We start from the raw sequence: 16,932 nt of genomic DNA on the forward strand, positions 1-16,932 counted from the left end.
CGAACTGTGCATTTGACAGATATAAAACAGGTATAGATAGGCTAAGTGATTTGCCCAAGGTCTCACAGCTAATCAGTGGCAGAGTGGAACTCAGAGCCACACTCTGGCTCCTGAAGCAGCACTTGCCAGCAGTAACCCTGATCTCAGTCAGAAACTGCTTTACTTCTGCCGCACTGAGAATAAATTACCCTTCTTCTATTTTACACAGCAGTTAGCAGATCCATCACTTCCAAACAATTCAAACACAGCAACAAAAATCCACGTCCTTGAAAGGTCAATGTAAATCCAATTTAATGAGCGTGAACGTGGATTTTAATGTTACTAATGCCATTTGTTTAAATGACAGGCTGCTAAACACCTGAAATCACAAAACAGAGCTTAAGTAAAAATGGAGGAAGGGTTTCTGAATTCTTTGTATGTATCTGAACAATAGCCTGATAGCTCTTAAATAAGTATAATTGTGAGGCAAATTTGGTTGCATATATTACCTTCATCTGTTATTTAAACCAAAAGAAACAAAAATCCATTCTATTTAATTTTATTTAAGACTGATTTAGATTCTATTTTTATTCTAATTCAGAAATTATAGAGCCTTTGTAAGAACTAGTCATTTCCCTCCCTCCCTTTTTATGGGACCCCCTCGATGCCCTTCCAGGACGCTGAGAGCCAATCCTATAAACGAAAAAGCTAGTTAATGATATTGTGCATAAGTAATGTTTTAACTGCAGAGTAGTTTGTGTGTGTGTGTGTATGTGTGTGTGCATGTGTTTGTTTTGTAACCACAAAACCAGAGGGGGAAGTGTAGGAGCAAGTGGGTTGGGCAGTGGCAAAAAACCTCATGACACATCTCTCCACCCCCTGTGTTGGTGGAGAATGTCTGGAGCAGCCTTTAAATTCTGAGACGTCCTGGTTGTCAACAGCAGGGAGAGGAAGAGCCCAGAGTGCAGCCCTGAGCACAGCATCAGCACCGCCTGGGACCGGGCTCTTCTTAGCTGCCGCTGACCAAGGTAAGGCTGCAGTTTGCTACTTGCTTGCTGGCCTGTGTATGCACTGTTTCATTTCATGGGGAAGGTCAAGCCGTAAGGAAAATGGTTTAACAGTAAAAGGTGTTAATCAGACTTAAACGGTCCTAGTCTTTGGAATAAGCATGCCAGATCCGGGGCAGATCTCCTGCAGGAAAGGCGGCCGGCTATTTTGAAAGACAGTCGAATAGAAAACTTAAAAATATTTCCACGCCATCCTCAAAAGAACTGAAACTGCTTCTTGCCATCAGAAAAAAAAAAGGAAATGTCTATGCCCCTTTGGAATGATTATATCTACATCATTTTAAATGGATAGATGATTGTGGAGACAATTTAAAAGGAAAATGATTTTTAGTGCTAATGTAAACAAATGATAATGTTAATTATTTAATGATCTGACTTATCCTGTTTTCAAGGAAAAAAACCTTTCTGAATATTTTTACCTCTGTATTTAGCTATTAACATTTATCCAAAATACCTGTATGACACTATTTAGACTTACAAATAGGAAAGCTGTTGACTGTTTTCAGTGTTTTTCTTTCTTGTTTCAAATTTCTAGAATACCTTACTTAAATTATTAACTTTAGAGATAGCTTCATTTCACCTAAGTAACACCTTTTAAATAATTTAAGTTGAAAATCGCATTTGAAATGCATGCTGGAAAATGGAGAAAGCAAGTTTCTCTCACAGCTTTATTTTCTCTCTTTCTCTTTGTGTTTTTCTTCTCTAAAAAATAAATATTCCCATTCCAGCTTATTACTTGAACTCAATTACTGTTGATCTGTTTTTAGGTTTAGATGGCTGGTGACATGAGGTAGCAACGGCATAATCTCTGAAACTCTAAATTTTAAAGTTGAATAAATATAGACTTGTAAAATTCCTCTCTCCTTGCCTAATAGGAAAAGATGGAGAATAGAGGAGGTGGCATTACAAATACTAACTCAAAAGATCATAATATTAAGAAGAAAATTTTCCTCTAAGAAGTAGAGAGTATTTCTACAGAAAATATATATTTATTTGTGACGATTTTGTAATGTGGTAGCCTAAAAAAGCATCACTGTTTTAACCTAGGAAAAGATCAAGTATTTCTTACAAAATATTTTGCAGGAACATTGATTACGATGAGAATTGCAGTGATTTGCTTCTGCCTCTTGGGCATCGCCTCCGCCCTTCCAGTGAGTACAGCTGAATCTTAAAGAAAATTCCTCAAAATAAATGAATTGTGTGTTTCAAGGTGCTACGAACATGTTCACACTGTAATCTCTCTTCACCTTCTCTGTTTCAAAGGTTAAACAGACTGATTCTGGCAGCTCTGAGGAAAAGCAGGTGAGCATCTTTTAGGTTTATCATATAGTTAAATTATTTTTGCAACTGCTGGAAGATGTACTACAAATGTATGGCAATTTTACTTATTTTCATAGTCAAACAAAATAACTTATAAGTATTTATTGAGTGCCTGCTATGGTTCTAGGCCAGTACCAAGCACAGAACTGCTTTTAGTCTCTTAAAACCAAACTAGATTTTTTAATATAATAAAATGATGCTCTAGGTCTATCATTTATGTAAAATGAGTTCTGTGAAGTTGTGTGACTTTTTGTTTCCATGAGTCAACATACTGTTGTAGAAGTAAAAAATTCCATCTTTTGCTTTACTTAGTGGCAAGCTAAGTTTAAAATTCACCTCACATATTGGAGAGTTGGCATAACCATAATACTCACAATATCTCCTAAGATATTTGCTAAGAAGCCCATTATAAAGAGAAAGTCTGTTTATGCCGTTTGTATCTATTGTGCTCATCCGATGACGTTAGATCACATTTTTCTAGACAAAGATAAGACCAAATCAAATTCTTTATTATAATTATTCAACCAGCACCGTAGATGTACCTGCCCCTCCACAGGGTGAAAGCATGCCAGCCAAACAACAAACGGGCATTGTCCCAAGGAGCTTGGACAAAAAGGCACACAGAGTTCAATTCCAGATAAACAGAATAAAGGCCACTATAGAGCTGCCTGGGGTCACCGCAATTAGATTGCTTAATGAAGATGTTAGGAGAAGTATTGCTGCTTGTGTTTGGGTGTGCAAGTGGGTAGAAGTAAGTGTGTCTGTTTTCCAGGTGATTTAAGAACACAAGTATTGAATCACAGCACTAAGCCAGAAAAGTAACATTTCCAGAGAAAATAGTGATCACACTTTTTGAGGCAAGAATTAGTGCCTTTTTAATAGAATAAAATACGGCACATGAAGCCACGGCTGTATAAGTGGTTAAGTGTTATTTAGGAGATAAGTGAAGAGCTCAACCTTCTAGAAGCCTAGAAATCTAGAGCTAGTAGGAAATATGGAAAGTCTATAAAGAGACACCCCTGAAGATGAACACCGGTTATCTATGAGCGATATGACTACTGGGATTTTAGTTTGTTTTTCTTATCTATTTGTTCTTCATATTACTTTTTAAAAATTATAAATTTATCTTATAAATACAGATAAAGCCTGTATTACAGGTATCATCAGAATAAATATGTATATTAAATGTAATCAATCATAACATTTATCTGTATAATATTTATATAAATATATATATTTTAAAGAAAAAAAAGAGGGAAACTTTGAACTCATCTAGACTAGTCGTTTTCACATTTTTCAGTCAAGGAACCCATTCTTTCAGCAAAAACTGTCACAGAAGCCCAATACGAAGCTCCTCTGGTTAGAGCCAACCATGGGGAAACCCAAAGTGCTACTGACTGGTTTCCTTCCTGCACTTCTCCTCCTTTGTGGCTGTGAAGGAATTCTTGGAACCCCCAGGGTAACTCTTCTCCATGACAGAGACCTGAAGTGATCGCCCTGGGCCGTACAGCCCACCAGATGACACTTATTCAGAGCAATTTCCACTCCTCTGCATTAGCATATTACTATCATTTTCCAGATAAATGACTTGGCTAAGTAAAGGCCATTCCATTCACGTCTTTGGCACCTTAAAGCAATAGAACTTTCATGCAATGGTGTTGATATATTTCTGCCCCGCCCACTAAGGTAGCCACTAGACACGTGTGACTATTGAACGCTCTAGTGCAACCGAGGAACTAATTTTTTTTTAATTAACTTAAATTTGAATAGCCATGTGCTTCATGGCTAGAGAATGGCATACTGGACAGCACAGCCTTAGAGAGTTTCTCCTTGTTCCGCAGAGACAGGAAACAAGGAAGATCAACACAAATTAAGGGCCCCTCTGCTTTAGCTGTATTTCATCTGAGAGGAATTTCTGCTAACAAACGTACAGAAAAGCACAGTGTACCATCAATGTGAAGAGCCACTGGATTTGAGCCCCGGCTCTGCCACTTACTACCACTTAACTTCATCGTGGCTGGGTTTCTCCTGATCTGTAAAATGGGAGTAATCATACTGATACCTCTCCCAGGATTAAATGAATGAGTATTTGTAAATTACTTTGAAAGTGTGTCTGCCTCACAGTAAGTGCTACGTAAGGGTTTGTTAAACGACTCTACCAGAAAGAATAAATTATGAAAGATAGAGCTCAGGCTCCAGGTGACTGAATAAGCATATTATAATAAGCATATTATAATAAGCATATTATGCTTATCCATCAAGATCGGGGAAGTAGAGTTGTTTTTTTCAGCTTATCACTTAGAGATCCCTGTTTCTTTTCCTTAATAATGACAAATACGCAACTCTTTTTTGTAGCTTTACAACAAATACCCAGATGCTGTAGCCACGTGGCTAAAGCCTGACCCATCTCAGAAGCAGACTTTCCTAGAACCACAGGTATTTTTAATTTTGATTAATTCTAAATATTAAAATTCTCACAGTTAAAGAACCACCACCACAAAAAACAGCCACCGAGCAGGCCACTTGGGCTTGTTAAGTGGATCCTTCCTGCCTGTTGGTAAAGGTGAACTTGGGACACCAATTGATCTGTCACGTTGTCTTCCCGCTTAAGTCGTCCACCAATGAGGCTAAAAACTAAGACCTGCTTTGTATGGAAAGGCTAACTTTTTGAATAAAAAAGTTAAGAGAGTATGATGTACACTGATTTATACCCTTCTTTCTTCAGAATACTGTGTCCTCTGAGGAAACTGATAACAAGCAAGAGGTGAGGTTCCACTTTGAATCCAAGGTCCCCCATGTCTTGGAGGAACTAAGGAAGCAACTCTTTCTCCTGGTGACATTGCCTGGGTTCAATTCTGGCAAAATTCCATTAAAATTCTCCAGTAAATGCCCTGTCTATCCACTGGCCTGAAATTCCAGGGGCGCATCACACCCCTACCCAAAGCCTTGAACTTTCTGCAGACCTGATTATACTGAGCCAACAGTATGGTGGGCTCTAGGTCAGGGATGGTGGAAGTAGAGCCTTTACTTAGTGGAGTGGAGGTGCGGGTATGGGAGAAATATTATGGGACGGGCTCCTGGTAGCCCGATTCATATCTGTCTCATTTCTCTGAGTGACTCTGCCACCACCATCCAAGGGAACAATAGGAACTAGGAACTTTCTCCTCAAAACCTGGAGACCCACCATCTTGAGACCCACCCTCCCTTCCTAACATGAGCTCAGCCAACCATAAAAAAAAAAAAGAAAGAAAAAAAATTTTCCTGTCTAAAACTTGCCAACAAAAAACACAAGTGTTTACTAAATGTCAGAAATACCAGGTTTCAAATAAGTTTAGTGTGGCAGGAAATGTTTACTAATGTCTGTTGTTTGAAATACTAAGCCTCTTGCAATTTATTTAAGATATTTTGTTGCTGTCATCTAATATCTGGTAAGCATCTAATTAATGCCTACCAAAGCCAAGACTTTGACTCCAGGAACGTTTCTGTTGCTAACATAATGGTTTATTTAATAACTATTCTTTTTATTGGAATTAGTAATATATTTGCTAAGCAAAGGGATAACTTAAATTTGTTTTCCTTAAGATTCTATTTGAAGATGCTAAGAATTTCTAATAAGGAAAGTTAGATAAATGACCCAATATATTTGCAATCAGAAGTGTAATAGACATTAACTGGTTAATTGAGCTGCAGTTTGTACACATGGATAACACGGTCGCCTTTTGATTATCCAGGCTAATAGGGAGGAGTTTTAGGTTTGGGGTGAGCATTAATACATGGATGCTCTGATCTCCTGAGAACTGTCATAGAAAAAAACAATCTCACAATTATGTACCTGTATTTACCGCATCATTGAATTTGGTAAATTAAATAGTGTCTAAAATGATCAAGGAAAAACATGTTATCGATATAAATTTATAACTCATACATTTGGCTTGAAAATAATGTTTATGAAAAAGCTAGAAAAATGACTCAGTATAGGATTCCATTTATCCTTGTGTTAAAAGGGAAATTGGAAGATGCTCACTTTAGCTCTTAAAAGCCATTGAGTGCTTTGTTGTGAATACAAAGATTCTGAAACTGGGACTTCCCTGGCAGTCTGGAGGTTAAGACTTCGCCTTCCAGGGCAGGGGGTACGGGTTCAATCCCTGGTCAGGGAGCTGGGGTCCCACGTGCCTCATGGCCAAAACACCAAAACATAAAACAGAAGCAATATTGTAACAAATTCAATAAAGACTTAAAAGATTCTGAAACTAAATAAAGATAGTAAAAGACTAAGGCGCCGTAAAGGCTAAAGGAAAATAAAAACCTTGACACCAATTTTTCCGATCATCTTGATTTTTAGACCCTCCCGAGTAAGTCCAATGAAAGCCCTGAGCACACAGACACTGTGGATGACGAAGAGGATGGAGACAGCCAGGACACTGACGCAAGTGACTCCAGTGACACTGACCATTCCGACGAGTCTCACCATTCTGATGAATCTGATGAAGTGGTCACTGATTTTCCCACTGACGTTCCAGCAACCTACGTCTTCACTCCACCTGTCCCGACCCGAGACACATACGAAGGCCGAGGTGATAGTGTGGCTTACGGACTGAGGTCGAAAAAGATGTTCCGCAGATCTGAAGTCCAGGTAAATCCTTGAACAAGACACATGAGGTGGTTATGAGTAGAGCCCAATTCTAGGGAACAAGGGTCTGCATGCTCACTTGTTCATTCATTCAGCAAGGATTATTACTTTATGATCATTGAATACAAAACCTTTTCCCACTTATTGGTTTTTGTATTAAAGTCCACATAATTTCTCCCTAATTTTGTCTCTCAATCACAATGCTATTTTTCCAAATCCTGGTTATAAAGCACTTATTCTATTTGATTTTTTATTTATTTTTTAAATTGATTTATTTTTGGCTGTGTCAGGTCTTTGGTGCTGCGCATAGGCTTTCTCTAGTTGCGGCGAGCAGGGGCTACTCTTCGTTGCAGTGCAGGCTTCTCATTGCAGTGGCTTCTCTTGTTGCGGAGCACGGGCTCTAGGCACGTGGGCTTCAGTAGTTGTGGCGCAGGGGCTCAGTAGTTGTGGCTCGCGGGCTCTAGGGTGCAGGCTCCGTAGTTGTGGCGCACGGGCTTAGTTGCTCCACGGCATGTGGGATCTTCCCTGCCCAGGGCTCGAACCCGTGTCCCCTGCACTGGCAGGCAGACTCTTCACCACTGCGCCTCTGGGGAAGCCCTCTATTCACTTTTTTAAATTAAAAAAGGATCTGGATTTAGCACATAGCCCTGCCGTGTACGAGTTCCTTTACTTTTAACTTTCGCTTCATTTTCCCTTTATGTAAAACAGATAATGAGACCTTCCTCATGGGTTTCCTCTCATACAAAATTGATGTACCTATTAAACTAAAGGAGATGACGTAATGAAAGGACTTAGTTTGAAAAAAAGTAACATGCTAGTATTATTTTTTTGCTTCAGCCAAATTTAGACATTGTTAGAGAATACCTTGGCCTGAAAGTTAAAAAGCAGAAGAAAATTACAGTGTTCCCATCTCTGGCTGTTTATTGAATTCTTCTCCCGTTTGTTCTGTGATTCAGTATCCAGATGCCACAGAGGAGGACGTCACGTCACACGTGGAGAGCGAGGAGGTGGGTGATGCACCCAAGGCCATCCTGGTTGCCCAGCGCCTCCACAGGGCTTCTGACTGGGACAGCCGTGGGAAGGACAGTCAGGAGACGAGTCAGCCGGATGACCGCAGTATGGAAACCCACAGCCGTGAGCATTCCAAAGAATTCAAGCTGAAGGCCGAGGATGACAGCTATGAGCATTCCGATGTGATTGAGAGTCAGGATAATTCCAAAGTCAGCCATGAATTCCACAGCCAAGAATTCCATAGCCGCGAAGACAAGCTAGTCCCAGACCTTAAGAGTGAAGAAGACAAACACCTGAAACTTCGTGTTTCTCATGAATTGGATAGTGCCTCTTCTGAGGTCAATTAAAAGGAGAAAAATACAGTTTCCTACTTTGCTTTTAGTAAAAAGAAAAAATACATTATAGCAGAGTGGGACAGAATACGAAATGCTTATTTCTCTGCTTAGTTGGTGAATATATGTGTGTGTGGATCTGGAAACAGATCATGGTTTTGATCATTAGTTTAGTGTGTGACTTGATGGTAACACCCTTGCACACTAAAAGCTTCAGGGTTTAGCCTATGTTCTTTCCATATAAGAAATGCAAACCATCATTGCATTTTAATGTTTGCTACCCTTTTATGAAAAGAAGTTTATGTAGAAGCAAAAAAAACCTTTTACACACTTGAGAATATAAAATTTCATGTCACTATGATCTTTTGTTTTTTAAATTAGTTTATATTTTGTTGTGATTATTTTTGTTGGTGTGAATAAATCTTATATCTCGAATGTAATGAGAGTTTGGTGGTGTCAATTGCATTTCTTATTTGATTCCCTACAGTTGCCTGGCAATTAATACATGTCATCATTTTAATTAATGTGCTGGACTTAGTAGACAGCAATCTAAGACCTTCTGGATCAAACATACAGCCCTTGGCTGAGCTAAAGTTCCCAGTCAAGGAAACAGGAGTCAAGTGGAGGTTGATATTCAGCCAGAACTCCTCCAACCATGCAGGGCTCTGTAGGCCACTTCCACTGAGTGAGAGCAAACTTTTTCTAATTTTCACAAAGCTTATGTCAAAGCTAATGAAAGCTTAGATGCAATCACAAATCAATTTTATTGGTTTTTACCATTCTCCATTCATTTTCGCAGTGAATTTATGCTTCCTTGCCCTTGGATTACAACTTGGTAAGTCCCATAGCTATTCTGATCCCTTGTAGATAATAAACAAATAGTCCCTTTGTACTGGAAAAAACCTAAAAGCTAATAATCAAAATTTTCAACTTCATTCAAAACTAAAAGTTCTGGAAACCTGAAGTGGAGCAAGGGCCTTATTTCTATACCTTGCTCCTCTGCTCTTCTTAAAGCTAGAAATCTCATTGGAAATCTAGAACTTCTCTATTAAACAACTCTTGGGACAAAAGGGAAAATTTTTTAATTGCAGAATTTCTAAAAAATAGTTCTAATGAAAACATAACTCACTAGAGTACCGTTAAACCAGTGATCCCAGAAAATCCATAGCCTTAAACTCTTGCAGCAACAATAAAAGGATGAAAATAAGGATACTGAGTTGCCATCTTAAAACTTAGAAAAGAGCAACAAAGTAAAGCAAAAGAAACCACAGGGAAGGATATAATAAAGTTAAAAGTAATAGGGAACAGAAAAAATAGTAGAAATTAATATATCAAAATGCTGGTTCTTTGTTAAAAAAAAAAAAATCAGCACCACAGATAAACCACTAGCTAACCCAATAAAGGAAGAAGGGTAGAAAGCACAAATAAGAAATAAAAACAAGGAGATAACCAAGGACGTGAGGAAGTTTTACAAATCAGAAGCAACTTATAATATTTTGCACAACTCAGTCCAAGTTAAACGGAAAACCTAGATGAATTAGATTATTTCCTAGGAAGATACAATTTACCAAAATTAACTTTGCTAATCATAGAAAAGACAAATAGACAAACTTCTATAGTGGAAAGACAAAAAGTTATCAAAGAACTAACTATAAAAATTAGACCCAAATGACTTTACAGTGGAATTTTATCAAAACTTCAAAGACCAGATAACCCTAATACCATTTAAATTGTAGCAGAAAAAGAAAACTCTCAAGTGATCTTTATGAAACAAGTATTACTTTGACACTCAGACCTGGTAATGATTGCAAATGTACACACACACACACACACACACACACACACACACACACACGTACGTATAAATCAGTCTCCCTCATAAGTAGCAGTGGAAAAATTCTAAATAAACAGAATCTAAAATCAAGTTTAAAGAAGGCATCATAATCAAGGGGGATTTATACCCAAACAATGATGCTTCAATATTGGTAAATTCATTCCTATAATTCACCATATAGTTAGATCTAGGGAGAAAGATATCATATGATTAGACTTATAGATGATAACAAAGAATTTGTATCAGTCAGCTATTCCTGTGAAAATAATGAGTAACAAACACCCTCAATATCTAAGTAGCTTAGGACATCAAATATTTTTCTTTTTCTCCTTCAACAGTCTGTGGGTTTGCAGGGGTTGTACTTCAGGCTGCAGGACGGATTCAGGTCTGCTCCATACGTCTCTCTATCTAGGATCAACTATCCAGGGCATGTCTGTCTTTCTGATGGTAGAGGCAGGAACAGAAGACAGGTGAGCAGAAACTTATGATGCTTTGGGCTTAGAACTGACACACTGTCACTTTTGATCAAACCCCTTTGTTCAAAGCAAGTCATACACGTAGAAAACAAACTTATGGTTACCAAAGGGGAAAGGGGGGGAGGGCTAAATTAGGAATTTGGGATTAGCAGATACACATTATATAACAGATAAACAACAAGGACTTACTCTATAGTATAGGGAACTGTATTCAATATCTTGTAATAACCTATAAAGGAAAAGAATCTGAAAAAGAACATATATATATACATATATATACACATATACATATATATATATAACTGAATCATCTTGCCATACACCTGAAACATTGTAAATCAACTATACTTCAGTTAAAAAAATTGAAGACAGGGCTTCCCTGGTGGCGCAGTGGTTGAGAGTCCGCCTGCCGATGCAGGTGACACGGGTTCGTGTCCCGGTCGGGGAAGATCCCACGTGCCACGGAGCGGCTGGGCCCGTGAGCCATGGCCGCTGAGCCTGCGCGTCCCGAGCCTGTGCTCCGCAACGGGAGAGGCCACAACAGTGAGAGGCCCGCGTACCGCAAAAAAAAAAAAAAAAAAATTAAAGACAGAGCAAGTCATATGATCAAACCCAATATCAACGTGCAGGTTAAGTACAGTCCTCACACAGTGAATCATGAACGAGGAAGGGAAAAAAGAATCGTGAACAAATAATAAAGTGTAACACAGCCCTTGACAAATTTCAACACTCATTCATAGTTTCATAAAAATAAAATAAAAATTAAGGGACACTTCCTTGACATGATGAAATATATTATATCTCAGCCCCAAACCTGCACCATACCTAATGAAGAAACATTACAGGCATTCCCGTTAAGATCAAGGACGAAGCAAGTATGTCCTCTCTCTCCGCCACTATATAACGTAGGTTTGGAGATATAAGCTAATAATAATAAACATTTAGATGCATAAGAATTGAGAAATAATTCATTTATATCTTTATGTAGATTATATAACACAACACCTAGAAAACAGAGAATCAGTGCTAAAAATAAAACTAACCAGTTCTGAAATATAGTATGGTATAAAATTTAGCTAAGAACATAAATAGAAAAAGTACTAACAGTGACCATTCGAAAGGTATAATGTCATTTAATATAGAAACAAACAAAATAAAAGACAAAATACTTAACAGGAAATGTGCCAAGACTGTTTTGGAAAACTGTGAAACACTCCCATAGGACAAAAAAGAGGCCTTAAATAGAAAAACATTGTTTGTTCTCATATAGGAAAATTCAACATCATAAAGATGTCAATTCTCCCTCAATAATATATAAATGCAATGTGATTCTAAATAAAATAAAAGTAAATTTTTCCCCCCTGGAGCGATGCAAGCTAATTCTACAGTTCATATGGGAAAATAAACATACAACAATATGAAGGAAAATCCTGAAAAATAAAAGCAATAAGGGAGGATTAGCCCTAACAAATATTCAATCAGACTCTAAAGCCTCTCTGATAAAAACACTGTGGTACCAGCAAATAGAGCGAACCAAAAAGCAAGTCCTCATTAGACACCAAATCTACTGATACTTTGATCTTGGACTTTCCAGCCTCCAGAACTGTTACAACGAAATGGTGTTTATAAGGCACCCAGTCTGCAGTAGCCCAAACAGACCAAGATACCACCATCCTGTTGTCATCATTAGTCAAGTGCACTGGGCTTCCAACGTACTTGCTTTTGTTGACACTTCATCACAATCAGCCGTAGGCGATAGCTGTATTCATTGTGTTGTGGTGTGTCATCAGACATAAGCACCCCATTTCCCATCGGCAAGTGGCTCAGCAGTGTACTCAAATCCAAAGGTACGACCAAGATAATCCTGAAACTGCATTTTTGAATGGTGGTACCATTAAAGACCATCCTCTGTACTGTATCCGTCAAGGTTCAGTGAGAAGACAAGAAACACACCAGTAATTTAAACAGGGAAAATTTAACGTAAAGAATTATTAACTAGAAACAGGGGGTTAAGCATAGGAGATTAAAAAAAAAAAAACCTTAACGATACCATAGGATTGAGAGTACTCAAATAAGGAATGATTTGGAGAGAGAGAGGCAGTCTCCCCCAAACTGAGATAGCTGCAGCCCAGGGGATGACAGAGCAGTTTGCGGTGTCATCCTGGGCCAGACCTGGTCCATAGCTGGTGGGCTGAAGTCGCCAAACAGGGCACTTCCCACCGGACTGCCAGTAAACTGAGGCTGGCAAGCAGGAAACTTGATGGTACAGGACTGAGCAGGGAACTGCCCGCCGGGATGCCGGCGAAACCAGCTGGAGAGTGAGCTGTACTGGATGCTCTGCAAGCACGTCACAGCACCTGTCCTTTAGGAGCAAAAAGAGAGGATGAGGACTCCCACCAGCCCAGGCAGCCTGTTCCCCGCAGCGTCCTTCCAGTGCCCTCTGCTGACAAAGCTTGCCATTGTGCCAGCTGGCAAAGGAAACACGCTTACAGGATCCAACTCCAGTATCACAAAGTGGCACAGAGGCAATGGACCCTGAGAAGAGCAGCAGTAAACTGATAGCTGTCGCAGGCTCTTTGAGGAAAAGGCTTATTCATGGTCTTGGGCAAAATGAGTTAAAAATTAAGCCTGGGAAGCCTCTTTAATAATAGAAAGCAAGAAAGCATTCAAAGACAAAATGGAATCATATACGGGGGACCAAAGAGCAGACTTGAAGGGAACTTCCATTGGCCAAAACTGGAGTAATTTGAGAGTAAAAAGAATAATGGCAGTAACAGATAATAACAAACTGGATTTCTTAATTCCATTAGTATATAGTGATAGTATAAGAGAGAGCATAAAAGAAAGATCCTCTTTGCAGATGAATGCCAACTTACAATAAATGTAGGAGAAATAATAAAATTGCAAAATCATTTTGCAACCCACAGTGTAGTATTGATTCAGGAAATGATCCCTAATGAATGTTAAAATCATTGCACAGAAGGTTATGGGGAACAGGATATTCACCTGGTCTCAGAACACCACTCAACTAATTACTAATTCCAAAGGAAGAAGATGCTTTTAACTAAAGAGATTTAGTAGTCGCCCTCTTCATCCAGTAATCAAACAGCCTCACTAATGGGACTATTAGATATGTACCTTCTAATGTGACACAATAAGAAGACGCACCATCGCCTATGAAATGCTTTTGTAAAAAATGTTTAACCGATTCAAATCAGAAGAAAACAAACAAATCTAGAAATTGAGCTACTCTGTAATGCAACAGACTTCAAGTTTCTGAAAAGTAGGGCTGCCATATAAAATACAGGACACTCACTTAAATTTGAATTTCAGAAAGACAACAAATCATCTTCTAGTGTAAGCAAGGGGCATATGATACTAAAAGATGATTCATTGTTTGTCTGACCTTCAAATTAACTGAGCATCCTGAGTGTATTGTCCTTTTCTAAATCTTTCAGTACTACAAAAGAAGTCAATGGGATGAGAGAAAAAGGAGGGAGTAGGTGAGGGAGGATACTAGATTAAAAGCTTAAACAGGTATAACCAAGGGCAAAACAGGAACTTTGACTCCTGGATTAAGAAAGAAATAAACTACACAACACTTTTGAGGAACAATTATGGCAATTTGAATATACACAGTACGTTAGATCATATTATGGAATTATTAATAGTTTTCTTAGGTGTGATCATTGCATTATGTTTATGAAAGTGGATCAGGCTTTATTCTTAAGAGACGTACAATGAAGTATTTACAGATACATCTAGCAAAACCTCTCAAAGCAATCTTGAGAAAGAAAAGCAAAGCTGTAGGCATCACTTCCTGATTTCAAACTATTTTATGGTACTGGCATAAAAAGACACACAGACCAATGGAACAGAACTGGGAGCTGAGAAATAAATATATGGTCAACAGATCTTTGACAAGGGCACCAAGAATACTCAATAGGGAAAGGATAATCTCTTCAGAAAACAATGCTGGGAAAACTGGATGTCCACACGCAAAAGAATGAAATTAGACCCTTATCTTATACCATACACAAAAATTAACTCAAAATGCATCATACAGTGCATTATACAGTGTTGGTGGAAATGTAAACTGGCACAGCCTTTATGAAAAACAGTATGGAGGTTCCTAAAAAATTAAAAATAGAACTGCTGTATGAGCCAACAATCCACTTCTGGATATATATCGAAACGAAATGAGATCAGTATATCACAAACAGATATCTGCATTCCCACGTTCATTGCATCATTATTCACGACAGCCAAGATACGGAAACTACATAAGTCCATCAACAGATGAATGGATAAAGACAACGTGGTGTGTGTGCGCGTATATATATATATATATATATATATATATATGCGCACACACACACAATGGAATATTATTCAGTCATTAAAAAACAAGGCAATCACGCTGTCTGCAATGATATGGATGAACCCAGGGGACATTACGCTAAGTGAAATAAGTCAGACACAGAAAGACAAATACTGTAGGATCTCAACTATACGTGGACTCTAAAAAATTCAAACTCATAGAACCAGTCATTTCCAGGGCTGGCTGGGGTGCGGTGGAAATGAGAAGATGTTGGTTCAAGGGTACAAACTTTCAGTAATAAGGTGAATAAGTTCTGGAAATCTAATGCACAGCATGGTGATTATAGTTAATAATACTGCATTTACTTGAAATTTGCGAAGAGAGTAGGTCTTAAGTGTTCTCATCATGATACACACACATACATAGTTACACAAGGTAATTATGTGAAGTAATGGATTTGTTAATTAACTTGATTATGATAATAATTTCACAATAAATATGTATATTAAATCACCATATTGTACAACATTTTAAAAAATCGCATCATACCACCCAATTATGTACAATTTTTATTTGTAAATCATATCGCAATAATGCTGGAAAAAATAAATGTAAATAGATGAAGCCCCTCTGTTCAAAGACAGATTCTGATAATGATAAAAATAATAACAATAATAAATCCTACAACGTTTTTGTTTCTCTTTGTTTTATGTGTTTCCCTTATAAACAGATTAAAATTTTTAAAAAGAATTGCAATAGTACTGTCAAAGAAGTAGAATTAAAAAGCAAATAGCGTGCAATGTAGCTATGAGTCTATTCTATACTGTTAAAGGTCCAATAAAGATTTAACTATTATGAACCATTACACGCCAAATAACAGGGAGACAAAATGTTACATAGCAAAAACTATTACAATCACAATAAATAACTGATGAAAACATAATAATAGGAAAACCTAGATGACCTTGGGTATGATGATGACTTCTTAGATAAGATACCAAAGGTGTGATCCGTGAAAGAAAGAATTTGTAAGCTGGACTTCATTAAAATGTAAAAGTTCTGCTCTGCAAATGACAATGTCAAAAGAATGAGAAGACAAGCTACAGACTGGGAGAAAATATTTTAAAAGACACATTTGATAAAAGACTTGTTATCCAAAACATAAAAAGAATTCTTAAAACTCAACAATAGGAAGATAAACAACACGGTTAAAAAATGGACCAAAGACCTTAACAGACACTTTACCAAATAAGCATATAAAAAACCTCCACATCATATGTCGTCCGGGAAATGTAAGTTAAAACAGTGAGATAACACTACACACCTATTAGAATGGCCAAAATGCAGTACACGGACGACATCAAATCCTGGCAAGGATCACTGCTGGTGGGGATGCAAAATGATACAGCCACTTTGGAAGACAGTTTGGTAGCTTCTCACAAAACTAAACATACTCTTACCACAGGATACAGCAATTTACCCAGAAGAGTTGAAAACATAACCACACAAAAACCTGCACATGGATGTTTATAGCAACTTTATTCATTATTGCCAAAACTTGGAAGCAACCAAGGTATCAGTAGGTGAATGGCTAAATAAACTGTTGTATATCCAGACAACAGAATTTTATGCAGCACTGAAAAGGAATGAGCTCTCAGTCCATGAAAAGACATGGAGAAAACGCTAAAGCATACTACTAAGTGAAAGAAGTCAATCTGAAAAGGCTACGTACTGTATGACTCCACTAGAGGACATTCTGGGAAAAGTAAAACTATGCAGACAGTAAAAAGATCAGTGGTTGCTGGGAGCTAGGGGGTGAGGGAGGGATGAATAAGCGCAGCTCAGAGAATTTTTACCGCAGAGAAACTATTCCGTATACACTATAATAATGGCTATGTCATTATATATTTGTCCAAAACCGTAGAATGTACAACGCCAAAAATGAACGCTAATATAAACTAT

At 38.0% G+C, this 16,932-nt stretch overlaps 1 protein-coding gene and 1 long non-coding RNA gene across 3 annotated transcripts in view; one reads left to right on the forward strand and one right to left on the reverse strand.

Annotated features, from left to right (window-relative positions):
* The window catches only part of LOC132425725 (uncharacterized), a 211,695-nt gene that overhangs the window by 185,352 nt on the left and 9,411 nt on the right, over positions 1-16,932 (reverse strand). The gene's annotated exons all lie outside the window — the stretch shown is intronic.
* SPP1 (secreted phosphoprotein 1) lies at positions 860-8,777 on the forward strand. 2 transcript variants are annotated; one of them, XM_060011962.1, is made up of 7 exons: positions 861-1,007; positions 2,130-2,197; positions 2,310-2,348; positions 4,722-4,802; positions 5,092-5,130; positions 6,709-6,999; positions 7,953-8,777. In XM_060011962.1, exons 2-7 carry the CDS (start codon positions 2,144-2,146, stop codon positions 8,352-8,354), a joined length of 906 nt encoding a protein of 301 aa, XP_059867945.1. In that variant the 5' UTR covers positions 861-1,007; positions 2,130-2,143; the 3' UTR covers positions 8,355-8,777. The 2 variants fall into 2 exon arrangements, with proteins under 2 accessions (XP_059867946.1, XP_059867945.1); XM_060011963.1 differs by lacking the exon at positions 5,092-5,130 and having other exon boundaries at positions 860-1,007.

Source organism: Delphinus delphis, chromosome 5, assembly GCF_949987515.2.
Source record: "Delphinus delphis chromosome 5, mDelDel1.2, whole genome shotgun sequence".
Lineage (NCBI taxonomy): Eukaryota > Metazoa > Chordata > Mammalia > Artiodactyla > Delphinidae > Delphinus > Delphinus delphis.

Bases quoted from the DNA above. Each gene is read 5' to 3' on its own strand.
- SPP1 (XM_060011962.1), top strand. From the start codon at position 2,144: ATGAGAATTGCAGTGATTTGCTTCTGCCTCTTGGGCATCGCCTCCGCC. The intron at 2,349-4,721 runs GTGAGCATCTTT...TCTTTTTTGTAG, and splicing joins GCAGCTCTGAGGAAAAGCAG to CTTTACAACAAATACCCAGA. The intron at 7,000-7,952 runs GTAAATCCTTGA...TCTGTGATTCAG, and splicing joins TCCGCAGATCTGAAGTCCAG to TATCCAGATGCCACAGAGGA.